The sequence below is a fragment of the Aptenodytes forsteri genome, unplaced genomic scaffold (genome assembly GCF_000699145.1).
Source record: "Aptenodytes forsteri isolate BGI_AS27 unplaced genomic scaffold, ASM69914v1 Scaffold82, whole genome shotgun sequence".
NCBI lineage: Eukaryota > Metazoa > Chordata > Aves > Sphenisciformes > Spheniscidae > Aptenodytes > Aptenodytes forsteri.
In genome coordinates, this window is record NW_008795490.1 from 7,090,971 (window position 1) to 7,113,327 (window position 22,357).

At 38.6% G+C, this 22,357-nt stretch overlaps 1 protein-coding gene across 1 annotated transcript in view; it reads right to left on the reverse strand.

Annotated features, from left to right (window-relative positions):
- The window catches only part of ADGRG6 (adhesion G protein-coupled receptor G6), a 106,616-nt gene that overhangs the window by 30,989 nt on the left and 53,270 nt on the right, over positions 1 to 22,357 (reverse strand). The window contains exons 5-10 of the mRNA XM_009281453.1: positions 21,147 to 21,230; positions 13,880 to 13,965; positions 12,435 to 12,487; positions 12,301 to 12,354; positions 2,881 to 3,023; positions 2,053 to 2,167 (exon numbers count right to left, since the gene is read on the reverse strand). Of these exons, the coding sequence (XP_009279728.1) occupies positions 2,053 to 2,167; positions 2,881 to 3,023; positions 12,301 to 12,354; positions 12,435 to 12,487; positions 13,880 to 13,965; positions 21,147 to 21,230 (535 nt within the window). The remainder of the gene's footprint in view (positions 1 to 2,052; positions 2,168 to 2,880; positions 3,024 to 12,300; positions 12,355 to 12,434; positions 12,488 to 13,879; positions 13,966 to 21,146; positions 21,231 to 22,357) is intronic.

Consider the following 22,357-nt stretch of genomic DNA (forward strand, 5'->3'; position numbering starts at 1 on the left):
CTTTGATCAAGTCAATAGCAAGCCGTAATACCTTTCAGAAGAACACGCACAGGAGCTATGTGGAGATATAAACTTATGCCACTCATGAAAACTAGGGCAGGTCACCATCAGATCCAGGTCCAAGGTGAGGGGCAGACAGAAAGATTTTTTTTTTCCAAACCACTTTTTTTAAAAAGCCTTACCATAGCAAAATACCCAGATATGGCTCCAAAATTAAACACATTTTTTCCTCAGTTTTCTTTAAAGACAATCATGTTATCATAGCATGGCAAAGGCAGGATGGAGAATGGGAAAGTTATCCTTTCACTCAGCACGATAGAATAAAGTTACTCCTCAGTTGATCACCTTTATTATAACAGCACACTAGCAGGTAACCTTCTACTGTGGGATGCACAGGACTAGAAGAGACCGTTAGAAGAGCTTCCTCTTCTCCCAAAACACACCCCACCTGTGCTCCATATTGGCAAAAGCTAGTGGAGGCAGAGGCAAGGAAAGCATAGCACAGTGCAGAACAGGGCAGACAGAGATTTTTTTTTTCCAAACCACTTTTTTTAAAAAGCCTTACCATAGCAAAATACCCAGATATGGCTCCAAAATTAAACACATTTTTTCCTCAGTTTTCTTTAAAGACAATCATGTTATCATAGCATGGCAAAGGCAGGATGGAGAATGGGAAAGTTATCCTTTCACTCAGCACGATAGAATAAAGTTACTCCTCAGTTGATCACCTTTATTATAACAGCACACTAGCAGGTAACCTTCTACTGTGGGATGCACAGGACTAGAAGAGACCGTTAGAAGAGCTTCCTCTTCTCCCAAAACACACCCCACCTGTGCTCCATATTGGCAAAAGCTAGTGGAGGCAGAGGCAAGGAAAGCATAGCACAGTGCAGAACACAGTAATTTTTTTTATGAGAAGTGCTGTACATGGACAATCAACGGTATTGTGTAGACCACAAATGAACAATAAAGATAAGCAATACTGGGGCAGCAAAGGCCAGAAGCCTTAATTTTTAATGATTCTGAGGCTCTGACATAAAAACAGTTTGACTTCTGCACTACTCACTCTACAACAAAAGTTGGTCAATCAGAATCCAGCAGTTCTTGTACAAGATTAAGAGGCTGAGGAAGTGAGTTTGTTAAATATAATGCTGGTTTCTTTCCTGTTTGGCACAGAACCTCACAGCTGATTCATATCCATGTTGCCATATTGTTTTCAAAAAGGAAAAGATCTGGTCTTCTCAGAACATGTTCCAGATGCAACGTGGGTGGATAAGACTACTGTATGGCATTTAATGGTGATCATCCTAAATACTGAAGAAATTAATTAATATTGCACCATCGTAGCCATGTTCAAGGCACTCAAAGGAGATCAAAGCCATATTGTTCTGGTAATATATCAAAGGAAGTAATAATATTCCCATTTTACAAATGGGAAATAGAGATACAGTGTCTAAATCTTTTGTAGATGTTCACAAAGAAAGCATACATTAGGGAAAATTTATCCTAAACCTTAAAAACTCAAGTTCAAATCTTTAAGCATAAGATTATCCCCGCCTTCAATTATGACTAACTACTGGCAAAATGCTTGTTTCACAGAATTTCTTTTACTTTCCCTTAACAAGATGAGAGGTTCTGAATTAAACCAAATACACATCTCATCTTCAGACAATTTTGTTGAGAATTTCTTATACAAGTCAGATAGTAGTAGCAGAGTGCTAGCAAATGTGAAACTTTGGTTTTGGTAACATAAACATCATGATTTGAAGAAAGCAGTTTCATTCTGTGAGAAGATGCTATTTTTATAGTCACTTTGAACATGTATTAATTGTGGGCCTCAATATGCCCTACAGAAGTGGTAGATGAGCTTTTTTTTCATACCAATAAAGTACATACTCTTACTGCACACACACGTAATCTCTCACAGTATAGAAATCACCTTCCTGAAATACAATACCAGCCAATGGCAACCATAATGGAGGATACAGTTTAACTATCTAAACAGAAAGTTGCATTTGAAGCTCTCAGCTTCTCAGATATTTGAACGCCTACCAGGTTCTTGATGCAGTCTGAACTGAGCTCCCATGGCATAATGTGATGTTGGTCACAGTCGGTCTGGTATCTGGCCAAAAATAGTTTGGAGGGTTTTCTTCAGCTAAACATTTTTCTGTAAAAATAACAATATATCAGTGTTAATGGCAAATTTCTTCATTTAATTATCTTCCATTTCTTGTCCTCAGCTCATCAACCAGTCTACAGCACAAAGCTGTCTTCAAATGAAATGCTTGATTGTTGTCTATAGAGTAGTGGCAATGGAGGGGTGCACAACAGGGGACAACATATAGTGCTGCTGCTCAAGGGAAAGGATTGAATGTGCATGCTGCATCCACTTGTGCGCCACCAGCCCCCACCTCCTCCCTCCCAAGGGAAGGGGAATCTCTGACTGGAAGACGTTGAATGGGAAAAGATGAGAGCTAAAAGGAGATTGATTAAGGGCAGCAGCTGGCAGGAGCACAAACAACAAGGTTGAGGAGTGGGCAGGGAGGGGCTTGGAGGTCCAAAATGTCTCATTATAGCTCTGGCTGTAAATCATACTTCTTTATCCTCAAACTGCCAGAGGAGCTGTCAGGAACAGTCCCAGCCTCTTTGAACCAAACAGCAAAACACTGACTAATGCACTCTGGACAACTGTGTTTGTGCTAAAAGAGATATCTTGAGCACAGGTCTCTGACATTTGTGGAACAGTGAAGCTTATAGGGACAATTTAAAATCTGAAACAGTCATACAGTTTGGAAATGTGTGATTATTTTAACACAGAACATGCTTATTTATGGACAAGCAAACAAAATCTGTTGTGTAACAAAGCCGAAAACTACTTACCCACTGGATCAACATCAACAGTATGAAGCTTATAACCTCCTTCCATGGTCCCATTATTATTTATGAGCTTCTGTCGGATGTCTTCCTCTTCTAAATCGATGTTGTTGGTAGAATTATAAACCAGAAGAGCCAAAACCCCAAAACTGCAAGGAAAATCATCTTAGTGTTTGAGTGAGAAGAGCAGAGGCCAAATGTGTGGAAATAAAAATATCTGACAAACTCTGGTTTTCTGAGTATGGAACAGTGTCACTAAGACAATGTTGCTCCTTATCTGTAAATTTTTATTTTTTGACAAGAAAGTATGGTTGGGAAATTTCATCCTCTAGTTACCATTAAAGAAGCATCTCATCAAAAAAGCTAAGAAATGTTTTCAGAAGATTCAGGTTATTTTAAAAGATATTAAAAGATGAAAGCGTAAAGCTCTGAGTTCTAAATGGGCCCTAATTAAATTTAAAAATCTGGTTCCTGATGGCTTAGGAATTTAAGAGCTAATTCATCCCACCTTACAAAACTTGTCACGATGGGACAAGTCATCCTCCAGAGGGTCTACCTCTCCACTGACTGCAGAGATTAGAAGATTAATGAAGAACAGATGCCCAACATTTAAATGTCTACATTTTGATGGAGTGAAAAACACCCTGACACACTTCTGAAACTTTTAGTCCTAATTAGGAAAGTTTAGTTGCTCAGATGAGTAACTCAAGTTTGAGCAGTAATATCTGTTTTGTACTGTAGCCCACTGCTACTTTCTTGGTCATAAGAAGTAGTTCAAAGTGCCCAAGTCTCTCTCCTGTGAGAGAAATAAAACAGTCCCCACCCTTGTCCAAAAACATAGCTTTTCTGGAAGGGAAATAATGAACAGAAAAGCAGTTCTAGCAAGATACAGGAAAGAAGCCCATAGTGGAAGGCTCAAAAATTTCCTCCTGGGACACAGAGAACACATGTTGGAGAAGAGAATATGTCGGTACCCAAGAGCGTTGCTTGGCTCTGGCTAGTAGGAGGTGACGCCACTGAAGCATGGAACATTGGATCTCCATGAGAGCCAAAATGTGGAAAAAAGAAAAAAGCAAGCTAGCTTTGGGCTGTCTTCATCACAGCCTTGCCCTTGGATACCCAGCAGCCTGAATAAAGACAGACCTTCGCGGTGTGTGAGCAGTCCCTGGCAGCCTGGGAAGTGGCAGCACTGCCAGCACACATACGGTGAGCAGGGCACACACCGAACTGAGCTGCTTTCACTGGGGGCCCCCAGTGCAAGGAAGCAGCAGTGAGCTAAAGGGTCTTGCGGTCTACTTGAAGAAGAGTAGGAGGAAAAATCTGTAGGGGCGCTGTATGGGAGAGTGCTAGTAGGGTTTTCAGGTACCCCTGACAGACCAGGGCTTCATTTCAAAAAATCTTCCAGAAAGACATCCCCACGATGACAGCTCAGAGTTGCACTTTCCAGAGGTGCCTAGTCTGGTACAGTACAAAACTACAGCTTAGTGTACAGATGTTGCTCTTAGATGGCAAATTTAACCCTCTTTCTGTTAGACATCATTCTGAAAACTGAATAACTCTCATTAGTGAAATGGCATTTAAAGAGCTGGCATTAGAAAACAACCTCTCAGACTAGGAAAAAATAAAAAAAGAAAAGCAAAGCCCAAACCTCATAAAGAAATCACAAATGTGAACTAAATACTTCACACATTTCACTGTTGTAGATGTAAAGAAATATGTAAATAAACATACATGGTCCCTGGTTGGTGGGAGTTTTGGTTGGGTTTTTTTTTGTTGAACACCAGTACACTTTTCTTTTTTCTCACCATATCCGCTGTTTTACTGGTAGCATGTTGCTGGAGAAGAAGATAAAAATGTGACTACCTGATGGCTTGGCTTGTTTTTTCCCCAGTGGATGTACTTTAGCAGAGAAATTCCAGTTACCCCTGGCCAGGGGGTCACTCCTGCCCTGCTCCCAGAGATACTGAGTTCCTCCTAACATTCCTTTGGTCTCTGTGGAGTGTTTAACATATGGCAATAGCCTCAGTAGGGTGGATGTGCATTAGCAGGCTTTTGCTGTATACCTCAGATATATTACGAGGCACAAGTTTATTATGGCATTTATTTTTAGCAGAAGCATGGAAATTGCCTACGGGATTGCCAATTCCTTCAGCCCTCCAGTACTTCAGCCCCAGAGTCTCCTGGCACTTAACCATCTTTCCTAAAAGATTCTGGCTTCACTCATCTATTCCCTTTACTTCAGAAGAGGAAAACTTAATATACTGATGCCACTCCCTACCTCAGCACTTTGGCTGCAAAACAGAAGTCACAAGTGAACAGTTACTGCTACTACTATGGTGCCTATTGCAGGACTCCCAACTAACAAAAATGATATTTAGTACCCATAACCGTGCAGAGGGATAATGGCAACAAAACAGAAAGGATGATGATAGATGAGGTAGAACTGGTTACAGTTATCTTGAATAATTATAGAGAAAAGTATTGATTATGAAGCACTGATAAAAATAATCTGTTAAACCACTTTATTTGTTTTCTGAGAAACTCTTAGAGCACAAGTCATGTATACTGTGTAATAAGAGCCTGTTCCATATTATGATGAAAACAATGTCTATAAACTTTTCAGAATGACTCATGCTAGCTTCCCAAAGTAAATAAATACCTTTTAACTTGACAGCTGACGCAATATGAAGCTGAGTGCTTCCTTCCACTTTTGTCACACTCAGATCCCAGAAAGAAAACATTTTAATGGTGAAGAACAAAATTCTCGATTTGGGAAAAAGTAGGCCTACACTCAAATAAATGGCAACACTGCCATGCTCTGCTGGTGTCACCGGATTTGCTACATCCAACCTTATATCTTTTATTGTGTGCCATATAAAAGCAGATAGATTCTCGCAGCAGTAATCAATTACAAATTACACATCACCTACAGTAACCTGTACTGCTAGTACTACTGCTGTCAATATGAAAAAATGGACTGCAGTGTAGGTAAACACAAGGGGGATAAGTATTTATGCCTCTCTTCTCTTTGACTGAAATGGTGACAGCTGGAGCAAGCAGGAAAGCAGGGGAAGACCGGCGTCTATCGCACTTTGTCCTGGTCCGTTAAGCTAAGCTGGCTCAGAGAGAGGAGTTTATGAAGCTGCATCCTCATCAGAGGCACAGGAGGTGGTGGGGCCGCCTGCGCTGCCATGGCGCGTACCACAAAGCCTGCTTTCTTCTCCGGCAGCGTGACTCAGAGCTATTCCAGGACAGTGTGCCTACACACGGGCTGTGGTCTCACTGCTACACGATGCGAGGAGCCTGAAGGAAGGATTAACAAACCATGCGAACCGTGCACCACAGACTGTCTCATACCTGAAGATATGTGGTTGATAATTAGCAATGCATATTTCTCCTCTCGTTTCAGTTGTACTAGACAGGCTGAACTAATACTGAATGATTGTGGTTGCCAAACTGTTTAAAAAAATCACTATTAATTTCTTTTGTAGTTAATGTTACTTGATTTAAACTATATAAAGAATCATTTTTAAAGCACCTAAGTACTCAGGGAATCTGAATTTCCACTAAAAGTCACTGGGAATTTCATTCCTAACTACCCTGGCATATTTTAAAAAGTTTTAAGATGTCAGCATTAAATTCTTTACCAATCTTGCTGTTATGTTGGCTTTGAAGATAAGCAGCGATGGGTAGCTATAACTCAAGACTGGCAGCACAGGTAGGCCCACATAGTCACCTGTAAACACTGCTAACTTCTTCACATTAACTGGACAGACAAAAAAAGAGCTGACTATTGCATAAGTCACCCAGTGAAGATGTAATACGAACAGCAGACAAATTGTTAGAAAACACGCAGAATGAGACAGAAAGAAATATGAAAGTAGAGGGAAATTAAAAGCATTCCACAAAAGCATCTGAGTTGTGGATAAACTTTTGCTTGAGGTGATTTTGACTTTGATACCATTAAAATGTTCAGAGCAGAGAGCAAAAAAATAGGACTGGGCATAATAGAGACATTCAAAGTAATACCAAGGACGAAGAGGTTCCTTTCTCAGCAGAAGGTGACGTTATAGAAAAAATATAAAACCTGAGACTTCAGGACACAAAACTAAAAATTGCAGCTACTTTTTTGACTACTAAAAATAAAAGCATCCTAAGCCTTCCTTTTAAGTTAATGGCCATTGTATCAGAACAGTGCTGTGAGCAGCACGGTCATGCCTCTGTGCCTGTCCTTGTGTCTCCAGGCCTTGCTCCTCCTTGCAGATCTGGTGTGGGAATACAAACAACTATGGCTTTTCAACAGAAAGTACTTATAATACATGATGATTTGGTATGAAGACTATTCGTTATCAGAGAATGTAGCAGAAAGGCAAAACAGAAAGGGCTGGAATCCCTCACATTTCAACAGCTGGTCTTCGCTGAAATGAGTTTTTGGTTACGCTTGAACAATGTTCCAAAACAACAAAGAAAACCCCCATTCCCCAGTACATCACTCCTAAAAATGGCATCTAACAATGTCAGGCTTACACGAAATCCAGTTAGTCAGTGGAAAGACAAAGGAAGTCATCGGAAGCTTCAGCAGGAGACTAAGAAGGGATCATGCTTCAGTCACTCGGGAGGAATACCCAAATTCCTCCATCTGTGATGAAGGCTTTCTTTACAGGTCATGGACACAAGATGCCAGCAGGGCACTGTGGAGAAACCTGCTGATTTCTGCTTGGCTCTTTGTTGGTCAGTTTTTCAAGCAGAAATATTACACATAATGTACACATTATGTGGCATTTTAAAATGTTGCTCAGCACTGGTCAAGGCTGTCCCTTACTGCCTTCGGTAACACTGAAGTTGAAGTCAGGAGGAGTAGAGGTGGGCCAGGTCCAAGTTGTTCCTAAAACCTCACCAGTAGAATCCAGGAAAATTTTTAAAATAGGAATAGGCATCACAGTTGTGTTCATTTATAACAAGAATAGCATCACTATTTCATAATGAATAATTTGAAGTAATCTACAAAGAATGCAAAAGCCTAATACTTTACTTAGTAAAGATACTTAGGACTATAAAACCAAAATTATGCTGCTTTGATGTTGCTAACTCCTGTCTAAAACTACTACACAATCTAATTAGCTTAAGTTTTATCCAAGTGCATTAAACTTTCCATTAAGCAACAGAGCACCCAAGAACACAGCATGCAGGAGCCTGAATCTGCCTCACTGACACTGGTGGCAAAACACCCACGGACTTCAGAAAATCAGGACTAGGCATGGGCAGCTCTGGTTTCCTGCTTTCCTCTATTTTCACTCCTAAGAGAAGGGATTTCTGTTTAAGTTTAGTGGTCTTTACACAGATTGCTCCCACTGTGGTTTTTAATTTGGATGAGTTGTTTAACAGTACTAACATTGATGTTGTTTCACATAGTAGAAGCAATTGAACACAGGAAATAGGCCAAAATTATGACAATCAAGGAGTGGAAGTTGGAGCAAGCATAATCTTATTTGTACGTTAAGTGGAGAAAAGGTTATAAATTACTTGGGGCCTGAATTCTCAAAATTGCTTGCAAAATAAAAGAAGAAAGGAGTAGCAGGGGAGCTGAGCTGCTTAATAAAGACCAATTCCCCTACCGAGGCAGCCCTATATAGTCATCTGACAAGACCTAGGATCAGTAGGACCCTTCTGAGAAAAGCAGCAGCAGTCATAGAAAGTTTTGACAAAGCTGCAGAGTCATAAAAGGCAAAGAATTAATGAAAGAAACAAACACATTTATAATTTATCTACATAAAATCCACAAATAGGCTTCACTTTCAAAGGTTTGTGCAAAATAATGGGGGATGAAGAAACAGCTATGTCCATAGCCCATTCTGAACTCCTGTCTACTTCATTTTGAACAGCTGCCCTCTCATTAAGAGATGGAAACAGCATGACCAGAGGAAAAAATTAAACACAGACACAAAGTCAAGTATAGCTGTGATAAAATTCTGTCTATTCAAGTAGTTAATAATCTAACAAAGTATTAGCTTGATCTAACAAAGTATTAGCTTGATATACTGCTGTCATCCAGAGATCTCACAGTATTAGAGGTGCTGATAATAATATGCACTTTTGGACTTGGTATTCTGCTTGTCTCTCATCACCATATATATAAACACATAATAAGCACAGTGTACTTTGGATTTCTGCAGCTCATAGAACACAGCAATGAAAGAATAACAATCCACTTCCATATTTTTGTTTTGTTTTGCTCTTCTCCAGAATGCAGTACAGTTTAAAATATTTATTTGGAAAACATCTATTTTTAACGTGCCAAAAAAAGCCAGCTTCCTACCTCCCACTTCCAGCTTCTATTTCTTCTCTGAATCATTCTCTCTAACGATTCTTCCTCTTTCATTTGCAAGAAGACTAGGTGGGGAGACCGATAACAGAGGTTTCTTGATAGGGTAGCAGTGTGGTAAATAAGGGTTGAAGCAAAGCAAAATGCACAGAAAAGGTTGGGAAAGGTTGTTTTGTTGTTTGGGTTTTTTTTAACTGTTGTATAAAATACTAATCCAAAAGGGGAGGAAAAAAGATGCCATCTGAATGATAAGAATATGAATTCATGTAAAGAGAAGGAAAACTTCTCAAAGTGCAACTTAAAGAATTATGATAGCGCCTTAGAAATAGGAAGGCTATGATCTTGTAGAAAATTCAGAAAAGAGAGATCAGGTTTAGTGAGTTAGAGTAAGACTAACATGTTCACTTCTGTAAAAGATAAAGTTAAGGCCATGATACTTATGGGTTAGGTCTTAAATTTTAACTGTGAAGTGAAATTCTGTTCAGATGAACATGAAGGTAAATAGAATAAGTACTTAAAAACTAAGGCAAATAGTGGAATGTCTAAAACTGCAACAGACTTATTCTTGACTATCCAAAATGGAGAAACAAGAAAATCTTTGAAAAAACTATTCACAGAAATAATTTATAGAAATATTGAATTAATAGAAACTGTATGAAATCACACTGCGAGCAAGTTACATACAAGAACTCAACCATAACATTTCTGTGGATCACTTGAGTAGTGAGAAATTAACATTACTTCCATCAGGGATTAAAAACTTCCAACCTGTAACCTGCTAATTTTTTATACCCCAAAGTGTTACTCTGGTGTTTTGTAGGATTTCCTTAGAATCCTATCCAGGACAAATCCAAGAAAGTGAAAAACCTAACAAAGTATCTTGAAAACAATGGTCAGGAAGTAGCAGAAAAAAAAGTTTGCTTTCTGGATCTTCAGAAATTCAACAGATCTTTTCCTCGCAAAATCTAGAAACAGCTCTGTGAACCTCAAAGAACTGGAAACCTGGTGACTAAACCCAGGAACACTGAAGACTGCTGGGAAGTTGATCCTTCTTTTGTTTCAGAAGGGAAGCAATGTACAACGATAGACATGTACTCAGAAGACCTAAAGCTGGGAGAACACCAACTTTTCCCAAATGTTTCTCCTGTAAGAGGTAAATGATGCATGAAAATATATGCAAGACATGAAAAATACGTGAAAAAAACAGCAAAAACCCTAGTGTATATACATTTCTATATATGTATATGTGCATATACAATGTGTAAAAGTGTAACTTTTGTTAGTCACATATTATGTAGCTCAATTAAATTTTTAATTATCCCTGTGTTACCCTAACCGGGTTGCTAGGTTGGGCAGAGTCTTGACTTCTCTTTTTTTTCTTTTCTAAGAAAACTTGCACAGCATAACAATCCTGATTATTTGGAGAACAGTAACATTTTGTGTGACATGATTAGCATTTATACTAAATTATTCAGAATTATGACAAAATGCCATTTGGCCTTGACAAGGCCAAAAAGACTAGTTTCTCATTAGACCAGGCCTCCCTTGAAAAACTTTATGACATATTACGAACATGTAATTCCACTGCCTCTGAAATTACACATGATGAGCAAAGTAAATAGGAACGGGGTTACTTCCCCATAACAGTGATACATTATTAGAAGTAATTTAGTGCCATATTCATTGTATGTCAGAAAGGGAGGGAAAGGAAAGGGAAAGGGAAAGGGAAAAGGAAAGGGAAAGGGAATTACTACAATAATTTCTCCCTCTTCACCTCCTTTTTTTTATAGACCAGGAAGAAGAAACAAAATCCAGAGGACAGGACGGTGGGAAGGTGAGACGAGAAATCATCAGGTGTGCAGTCTAGGAGAGAACAGATGCTGACAAGCTGGGCTGCTAGCCTCGTAAAAGATGCAGGAATAAGGATGGGGAAAGCTTTACATTCCTCAGCAGTCTTGGATTGTTGGTAAGACCTGAGGCATGGTCTCCACTTAAAAGGTTTTGCTGGCATAACCGTATCATTTAGAAGTGTGAAAAAAAATGCCACCCACATCACTACACCCTACCGTAAAAGTAGGTCAAGCAGCAAAATAGCCCATTCAGAGACTGGGTTTACACTATACCAGTTAAACGGTTTTGCTAATAAAAGCTGTCTTTCTGCTGTGGGTGTGTGGGAAGGAGATAGTACCTTTTACGAATCTTTTCATGTCTTGGTAAACTCTGTAGAAAACTGGAAGCATCAGTAACTACTTCCTGATGGTAAATTGGGAATACTGGGCTATCTCTGAAATTAAAAAGCCCAGCTGTTATCATGGCAGTTCTCAAGAGTCAGCAGTTAAAGTCCCTTCCTATGGGACTTTTGCCTACACTGCAAACAGATACATCCCATACTCACTTGTTGCCCCTTCCTCGCAAGACTAATTAAGTTTTGGTTTCCTCTCCTTAATTTGGTCCTAAGATTCACTACCTCCCCATATATCCCTCAGAAATCAGTCTGCTGCTTTCAAAGAAATCCCCCAAGGCCCAATTTTCAGGGGGTGTGACCCATCTAACTTTCTTTGGCTGCCTTTGAGGCCGTCCCAACTCCAGTGCCTCCAAGCCCAGCAGAAGTCAGGAAATGAGAGCATATGGTAAATAGTTTAACTCACACTAGTTTGGCTTTCAATTCTAGCATGATTTTTCAGTGTTTTGCATCTAGTAAGATGTCTGTTAACTCAAAAGGCTCTGGTTCAAGAGAATAAATGCAGTGACAGTGGACAGATACTAGTGTACCAAAGCTTGCTGCTGAAGAAACCTGGGTGTGCCATACCACGCATATATGATATGTCTATCCAGTTTTGTGACAGATGAAACCTGAGCTCTGAAAAAATGATCTGTTGAGGTTTAGAGCTCAGTAGGTTTAAACTAAAACAAACACGATAACCAGTATTAGGTTTCTGAGCACATCCAGAGCACTCAGCTCGCCAGCAATCATATATTTACAGACTGGCAGCACATGCCCAATAATAGACAATTAATCCAATAATAGACAATAACGCCTGTTGTAAAGCCACTTGTAATAGCAGCCACTGCCTCTACCAAGAAAATGTCTTTAAAAATGTTACCTTTTAATACTTCTTTTTTCTCTTCCTCCCTCTTTTATGGAGCCAGGGTGGATGCTATAAAAGAAATAAACATTAATTAGGGTGGGCTAATTCTCAAAAGGAACATAGCATAAACACCTTCCCCCTTCATTTACCTGATATTGACCACATACACAGTGTAATTCCAGTTCTGGAAAGTACGGTTTAGCTGAAAAACAGGAAGACATTGATCACATGAATGGTGAAGTGTTAATGGGGCTCTTTGTTGCTTAAGACAGAGTTAGAATTTCACCCTTCTCCCTGTTGAGAAATCCCCTTCAGTTTTTCAAAGCCAAGAGAACACTCTCCCATTTCAGTGAGGTGATTGTTATATTAGATGTACAACTGGCAGTGAGAGATGTGGGCTTTTTTACCGACAGAAGGAAATCTCTAGAAGGTCATGACACAGTGTATAGGTGACTGCACAGGATGCTGAACCTTCCCTTTTCTCCCTCTCTTCTTCATCTTAAATTCTCAGAAACACTTTGATTAGAAAAGATTTACTGATAAAACTACAGGGTCAACTTTCACCTAAAGGTCTACTGCCTTATGATGATCTTTTTTTCACACCTTTGTACTATTTATTCTGAGTGGGGAATGGCTGCTCAGTTTTTCCCTTGGGAGACACTTTTGCATACTCTGCTAGGGCCAAGTGACACCTTTCTAGATTCTTTGGCTCAGGCACCTACGTACTTTGCCTGGCTACTGCTGCTAAGAGAACAACCTGGGCAGGTGTGGATGGCTGCATTTCTGGTTTGTAGATGACTATAGATGGTTTCTCTTCCTTAGCTTCTGAAAGATGAAAGCCTCCAGGTTTATTAAAAGAAAAATAAAGAATAATTGCCGTATATTTATGACATCATATTTTCATGTAAGTAGTTGGTATAGAGACTACTTACAGATTGTGTGAGTGCCACTACGTGAACTGTCAAAAAGGACAGAGAATATCTGTATTCAGACAGGAGAAACTTTCAGAGGCAGGAACTTCAAGAATCCTCCACCCGGAGGGCCCAGGAAGGAGCTTATGTCTGCTAAAATGGGCTGAAAAACCAGCGGCTACTAGAAACCCCAACAACTGACCTATGGCAGAAGACTTCTGAAGTAGAGAACATTAGGGTAAATTGGAAAAGTGTATTGCCTCACACAAACGAACACTGCCTGTTTTTTTATTATTTCTATCACAATATAGCTTCAAAACCACATTAGTATTTGGGGAGAAAAATTTTGCTCTATATATAGTGATGTTGGAACTTAGACAGCTACCTCTTTCAGTGGACAGTTCTGATTTCTCCATACTTTCCAAAATCTCAACTAGTATCTACATTTCTTAAGAAGCTGGCTGGTATGGCGGAGACATTTCAAAATTTTATCCATAGTGCCTAACAGCCCCAGCTAGACCTGACTTCATTACTGTGCAAATCAATAATAGAAAGATCTTCAGAGAACACATATTAATTTAAGAATTTATTTGGTATTGTCTCTTTTTTTTCCTTTTCAGATTGATAACATCAATGGGGCAGATTCATATATGTAATCACACAGGAAAGAAAACTTAACTTACCCATTCTGCAACCACATCATGTACTTTCGACACTGAGTTGGAGTTGGAACTAGAGATAGTTATAGATATCCTGTAGAATAGCCCACCTGTCCATTAAAAACAGCATTACAATGTTAGAAACAGAGCAAATTTACTTTTTTAATAATGAGACTTTAGTTTCATGATGAATATAAAGATTGGGCTGAACCCCAGATACAAGGACACCTCCAGCTCTTGTTGGCATTATACAAGTTTGGAGTGAACAAGCCCTGCAGGCTTGGGCCCATTCTCACTAGTCCTGTCGAATTAGACAAGAATTCCCTCCCCCTCCATATTTTTAGAGACACTTGAAATGTGACATGGAAACTCACAAACAGTGTACATATAAATAGTATTTTGCATGTGCCTTTAATGTGGTGTGTAAAAGCAAGATCATGAAAGTGTCATGAATTTAAAAAATATTCATAATTACTGAAGTCTGTAACACAGATAAATTCTGCTCTCAGTCATATTGTTATAATCCAGAATTCAACCACTGCAGATTAGACTTAAAACTTTGTGAGAGCAGGTAAAGCTCATCAACTGAAAGTAAGAAGATAACTGAGGACACAATCAGGTGGGAGAAGGGATATCCAGCTCCTGTTTTCACAGCACAGTCCTTGCTCTCAGGCCTGGCCATGGCCAGATAGTAGAAGAACCCACATTAGCTTTACAAAACCGGCAGCTGAACAAACCATCTTTCAGTCACAAAATGTGTAACACTTGGCTTGGAGCAGTTTCATATTCAGTAAAATTGTTTTGAAATGGCACCAGGTAAATATAAATTCTCTTTAAGCTCATGAGTTGGTAGGCAGCATTACAAGATTTCACATCTAATAAATAACATCAAATCATCTCATAGTTATGTTCTGTGTTAAAAGTTTATACTTTCCACAAGTCAAATTTTTTTCATTAAGCTACTAAAAATCCTGTGTGCTCCGGTTGGATAAAATTTCCCAGGATGTGGGGGAGGTTTAAGAGCTTCTGGATCAATTCACTTGCATGTATGCGCACATGTGGCATTGCTTGGTTCAGGGCTGTTACCAAATGAAGTTGTGGGTCTTGATCACAGATACATGTATTTATATAAATCTTATGTAAATCTTACAGAGACACTACGTAGGACAGAACAGGACATGACAACAATTACACAGAAATCCCTTTCTGTCTCTTGATTGTAAAGGAACTGCTCTATCTTTCTCAGTCTAAATAAAAGACCTTTTATTCTAGTTATGTACATGTGGAACAAATTCCATCATTTTACAACTTCATAGATAATCATTTTACAAGACCTTGAAATAAAAGTACGTGAAAAAAAATTTGAAGTGAGTATTTTCCAATTTAATTGTGCATATTGGTTACTATCCTATTCATGAGCTGGCTTGAGTATTGTTCTTTCTTCTCATTATGGAATTGATCATATAGGATCACTGAGATTAGTATGAAAATTCCTCTGCAATAAAATACTAAAGAATCGATTTCTTGCAGGAAGATGGTTTACCAGTCGCCTTCTTTGGTAAGCTGTGATTAAATTTTAGATATGAGTAGAATGAACTTGCTTGCTTTTTGATTCATTGTCTTTTTTTCCTCCCTTAACTCAGCAGACACACAAATTTGGTGTGCAGTTGAATCTGAAAATGTATTTTAGTTTCTTATTTTTACTGTGATAGTTTTAAATAAAAAAAGAGAAAAATTAAGTCTTTGGAAGTAGAAAATTGGACTTTGGGCAAGTTGAAAACACTTGCAAGACTTGGATCTCATTTATATGTATATATCTGTATATACATATATTCATTTTTATATGTATAATGTACCTTTTACATGTGCTATACAGATACACACATACAGAAAGTGTGCATTATATATACTCTTACACATTCATATATAATCATATATATAATTATAACCTTATTTATACAATTATGTATATGGACAAAATCACCTTAATATAGGAATATGCAAAGTATTTTTAAAATCAAACATAGTAACTACAAACTAGTCAACAGCTTCAAGATCTCCACCAGATGGTGACCCAAAGCGTGTTTTAATAAGGCAAAAAAAGAACAAGAACAAAGAACTAATCTACATTTTTGAACACTCTCAGGAGACTGCAGTGGCAGATAGTGAAAACTAAAAATGATTTCTCACTCTCCAAATTAAACAGTGGAAATCCCACCTCAAAACGTTGAATGAAAAAGAAGTATTTTTATGGGCAGAAAATTGATGAAAAGTAGCCAAAGATAATTTTAAAAAAGAGGAAAAAAGAGCCTGGAAAAACAATTTTCCCCACACCCACCACCAACTACAAAAATATAATGCTCAATGAAAAACCAGGATTGTTTTTTTTTTAATCCTGTTAGGCAAATTATCCAGAAGTTTCTTTTGGAAAATCTTTGCTTTTTGAACGTTAAATCCTCAAAAATATATGAATAATGTAAATGAAAAACATTCATGCAATCTCAAACAATAAAATGGCATAGAAATATACAGAATACATGGCAAGCCAATATGTTATTCTCACAGTCTCATGAGAGCTATCTTAGAGAAGTACACAAAAATTAGGAATCACACATTAATGACATTTACTATCATTAAGATGTTACAAATTCCCTTCTACTATAATTAAATTGCTATTCTAAAATCTTCCCATATGCCAAATGGATCTATATCTAAAGGATGAAAGTCAGCTACTTCTATGCTCAGTCTACCAACCGAATATCTAATAGGTAAGATGATCTGGTTTTTTTCTACATCTAACTTAACAGCTTGACATACTGTAGTTGACCTCAGGTCGACACAGGCAGCCCTGCTCAGTGAAGGAATAACATAAACATGATAAAAAGACTGCAGGAGAGCTAGTAAGTTGATTCAGTGGTGGGTAAGGGGTGGTATTTTGGCTTGTCCCAGACGATAAATTGGCCAAGGAATGAACATGTGCAGCAACAGATGACTGATGGTACATTACAGAAGAAACTGGCATTTGGTACTGCATGAAAGAGTGATAGATTGCTGCTCCAGGTGTCGTCAGAGTGCCGTTCAAGATCTCTTTGGTCTCTTTGTGCTGAATAACAACTCCACTGTATGAAGATGGCAAAGGTATCGCATCATTCATTACTGCAGTTCTTGATGATTCCAGAAGAGAAAAGAGATTTGCAAAATGTCCATAATCAGCATTTTCAAAATCCAAGGCATGAGTACTAACAATATTCAGGGGAGACATTTCTTCTCTGTGCTTGCTAAAGGATCCATACACCTCCCCTTCCGAATCCCATTCGGAAGGCCTCAATACGTTTGTTGATGTCAGAACAGCAGAATTCCTTATGTCTTCATTATCACCAATGATTTCTTGTTCTACTGCCCATAGAGAGTATCTCAGATTGTCCCCGGGATTTTCAACGGAGTTTTGTCCTAAAACAGTCAGATGACTTCTCACTGTTACTGTTGTTGGCAAGCTTAACTCTGCTACATCCCACTGAGGGATCAGGCTTGGAGAAATTTTATCAAGATGTTTCTGAAAACTTTGTGGGAGTGGAGGTGTCGAGCAGCTCTTAGGAGGTACACTGGCTCTGAATTTTGAGTCTGAATGAAGAAGGTGCCTTAATTCCAAAGACAATGTCATTGGAAGGAAGTCAGAACTCGTTGAACTGATGTTTCTTAAAAAAACACCTGCACCTATTTGAACTTTACTTCTTGCTTTATCAATAGTATTTGTTACAGTATTATTCGCTGACAGACTTTGAGAGTGCTGTGATCCATGTGTTCTTGTACTGTTTACCGAACTCTTAACTGGTGTATTGATCAAGAAAGAAGCTTGGTTATCCCTTGAACATGAAGGCTGCGTTCCTGAATGTGTTAGAAGGACAGAAACAAGCTGCTGCCTATTGTTTAGGAAGGTCACGTTGGTTTGATCACTTACTATGTCAGTTCCAATTTGCATGTGTGAACTACCAAGTATCATTAATTTTTCTGTGTAGTTTCCAAGTACCTTATCAAAAGGACTTACCGGTACCTGTACAGAGGGTTGACTCAAAGGTGCTTCCAGGGAAGGGAAAGGAAAATCAAAATAAAATTCACTGTTGGAAGACACGGTTAGGTTTTCAAAGTTCATTGTTGACTGCAACTGTGATATCGTCCTGCCATTACTTTTTGAAATTCTCTTTGGAAGGCCTGGAATAAATGAACTGAAGATTTGTGTTTCCAAAGCTGATGCATGACTAGAGAAGTCCATTTCTTCAGCCCTGTGACCTAATGATCTAATGGCAGATGTTTGTTCAGAGATACTGTCAGACTTAGCAGGTGAACTAATGGATGGCAATCTCTCTGTTGGGGAAGAAAGCAGTTTATTAAATGAGAGCCACCAATTTTCTGATGGCTCCCCAGAAAACACTTGAGATGCTTCTTTCAAATGATAGGAAACAGTCCAGAAACTTGCTGTTAAAGAAGGGGAAATTTCTACATATTTTGTTGGAAAATCCAAGTAACCCGAGTCCCAGGGGTTGCCAACTCTATTCATGTTCTCGGGTTCTAATATGGAAAAAGCAGATTCTTCATTTTGATTACTATCATGAAATGCATCTAAATTGTTCTCCAGTACTCCATTTCTGAGGGTCTCACTTGGATTTTGAAAATATACTGTATGTTTTAAATAGTGAGACCAGTAATTGCTATTAGATATAAATATGCTGTCACTTTCCAAATATTTGTCAGTCAACGATTGTTGATAAACAGGCAAAGTCGTTACAACATGCTTAAATGCTGAGCTTGTCCAGCCTGTTCCTACCAGAAGCGCTGAAAATGTTAGTAGTTCTCTACTGTGTCTTAGGACTGAATTTGTCAGTTGGATGTCAGGCATAAATTCTGTGTGTGTTTTTTTCATGTTTTGAAAAAAAGTTGTTGGGTTTGCCCGTGGAGTCTCCACAGAGGTCAAATTTGTAACGCCTCCTGAATGATGTTGCTTAATGTGTGTAGATTTTCTAAACTGAAATTCACTGTTTGCTGCTAACACAGAAGAAGGTTTTCTATCAGCATTGCCTTCTATCATTTCCAGGTAAAAATTTTCAGGTGCGAAGTCTAGCAAATCTAGCCTACTTTTCTGGAATGATGATTTCTCCTCTGTAGGTGATATAGATAAGATAGAAAGAGAATGATGTCTGTCTTCTTGAATGTCAGAGGTGATATGATGATGAAATACAGTCTCACTCCACCAATTCACAGGCTCCAAGATGTTGCTTACATGCATGAAATTGGTTGTGCTGCTGTTGGAGGACGAAATCCACACGGTTTCTTTTTTGTGTTCGTAAGCAGTGCTGTTGCTGCTAACGGGAGAGCGGAATGCTGACTCAGAGTCAGAACGATCTAGCCCATCTGCCAAAGTCAGTGCTAGCTCTGCATTAGGAGTTCTGCTTTGAAGAAGAGGAACTGCTGCATTCACAGAAGGCTCTGTAACAGCATCTGCTGCATCAGAAGTACCATGAAATGAACTTCTAGAATCATTCAAAATATTTTCATTTGGTAACTGATTCATCACAGTATTATCTAGGTCAGTTTTTTCTGTAAAAGCAGCCAAGGTATCGTTGCCGGTCTCCTCAGAAGCAGCTGATGTGGACACAGTTGGAGGAAACAAGCTGTACGTGTTTTTTCTCTCTCGGTTCTCATCTGCTGAGTTTTTACTGAAATGGAGAGGCCTTTGTTTCACTGGCCAAATAATTGGGGTTGAGATAATTCCTATGGTTTTGACCCCTTCTATCTTAGACTCTCGCTGCCTCTGTGGTCGTGAATGGGAGGATTCAGGTGAATTTCTCTTCATTCTGAAGATAACCGTAGCAGGAAGTCTGAATTCCTGCAGGTCTGTGTGTAGTAAGCCACATAGTTAATGGATTAAAGAAAATATATGCAACTTAACTATCTGTTCTTGGCTGTCTGCTCTTGGTCTAAAAATTAACTTACCAAGAGTGGAAAATGATGCCAGTTAGCTGAGTGAAAGTTTCATTTGCTTCTACTGTAAATGAATTTGGCTTATTTTTCTTAGTCTTTCTACTTTCTCTTGGGAGTTCCAAAGCCAAAGAAAGGACTTAATTGTCCAGTTTTTATTCATCCTAACATTAATAAGGCATTCAGTTCCTTCTGTAGTTACAAAAATCAGAGTTAACTGCTCATGGTGAACATTGAGTGGCTCCACAAAAGGAAAAAAGCCCGATTTGGAAGAAATTTTCAATATTTTCTTCTTACTTCTACAGTTTAGTAAATCCAAACAGGCTGAATTCAGATAGATTCTTTCACATTGTCTACTGTACTGCCTGATTGCCAATGTACAAGAAATGATCTGCCAAGAGAAAAAATACTCCAGGAATTTTAAATCCTACAGTAACAACTGATGCATTTGGAAAAAAAAAAAACAAACCACAAAACCCCCCCAGATTCTAATTTACGTCTGTGGAGCACACTAAAAAAATAAATCTTTACAAAAAATATCTTTAGGCCTCAGACAAAAATTGCAGAAATCTATCTCTGTGTTATTAATAATGTTTAACAACTATCTTTAACAAACTAATAAATATTTTAGCAGCGCCTCACAAAATGATGCTCAGTCTCCAGGAGACAGTGATATCATAGAATTTGAAAAAACCTCAAAAGAAATCCCTGCTTTTTTCCTGTGCTACTAATAGGCTCATTTACTACCTTATTTTTTCCCTTAATCTTTCTAATGAAAAGTAAACGATATCTGATACTGTCAACATTTTCCCTAGTAAAGTCTGATCCAGCTCTTCTTTAAGTCAGTGGAAAGATTCCTGTTGACTCAGTGGAAGTGGCTTTGCTCCATAGGAACGATTCCACTTGGCTCCTGCGGCCCACCAGTGAGGAACAGGCAATCCCAGCATACTACCACCCTGGCTGCACAGGCGGCAGCCTTAAAACTTTTCAATAGCATGGTTCTTTTCGGGCCCTTTTTAAAAATCCTTCTCCCTTCCCTTGTTCTTTGCATGGGTAAATGCAACGGATGACACAAAGTGAGCCCCTTTCGTACAAAAGCCAGGTAGACATGATACAAATAAACACCGAGTTTGGTTCTGTTCTCATTTACACCATTCTTACATGGTCAGTGAAGTTACTCCTGATTTATTTCATTGTAAACGAGAGCAGAACTGAGACATGACCCTTGCCATTATGATACTATGAAAAACACACCTTAAAATACAATAAATTTTCTCTAGACACAGTGCAAGGAAAAATGTAACACAGGATTTCTTACCATTGTTTGGCTTATCGTTTCTATTAGTATCGGGCATGTTAGTGGTGACAGTGGGTGGTGTAGGAGTAGTAGCATTTACAGTAGCTGGTAATAAAGATGAGAAAGAGGTGAACTTGAATGAAATATGAATGTTAATAAGGTAAGACAAAATGGGAACAACGCATGACAATGTAAAATGAAATCATCTACACATAATGCCATAAATGTTAAATAAACACATTATTTTTTCTGCACAAAGTGATGAATAGAAATGAACTGAGGTCCCAATCCTGCAATCTTCACTTTCACTGACTTCAGTGGGCGTTTTGCCAGTGTAAGGTTTGCAAGATCAGTCCTGTACTGCTTTCATAAACTCAAAATCCTCTTATGAGAGCTTCAGATCCAAACAGCTGTGCAAAGACCAGAAAACAGATCTTTTAAGTTCTAAGATGCATGCACTTAGAATATTGCTTGTGAAAAGAATAATTGTCCCTACTCAGGAACTGAAGATGACAACCAAATGCGAAATGCTCATGTAAGGATCCAATTAACTCCACTGGACTCCATACAATGAAGAGAATTGAAATGAGACTTGGAATAATTGAAGTGGAATATATATTTTGAAAGCTTCATGTAGGATCTCAGCTGTACTGTTCCCATTGACACTAACAGAAGTCACCCCACACAACCCTGGCAAATGTTTCCCAGGAGAACCAGCTAGAACACTTTTCAAAATCAGAGTGAGGAGCCAAAACTCCAAATTTCCCCCCCAGCGGACTGGGAGGGTATACATGCTAGAGGAATTCAAAGATCATGCCACTAAATAGCTTGGAAAATAATTTAATTTTATCTAGTAACTCCCAGGGAATGCAAATCCACTCACTGACAGATTTCTTTTTTCTTGAAAGCTCTTTTTAAAATCTGAAGGTTGGTGCAGTATAACCTCACAGTGTTACATGGCTTTTGCAGATTTTGACCAAGAACCAACCTGGAGAGGTTAAGCAATTGTATTTTAGGCAAGAAATTGCACTTCTGATTTTTTGCGAGGTCGTTTTAGCTAACCTTTTGAGTCTGAAAGTCATAAACTCAGGTCTCAGCTTAGGGAGCAAGTTCAGGTTCAGTGAAACAAGAAACTTAGGGAAAGAGAAGGAAGAGTTGGACACTGCAGCAAACAGGTTCTAACTGGGGAAGTGAGTATATAAAGTGACATCCTATAATACAAAAAAACTCTT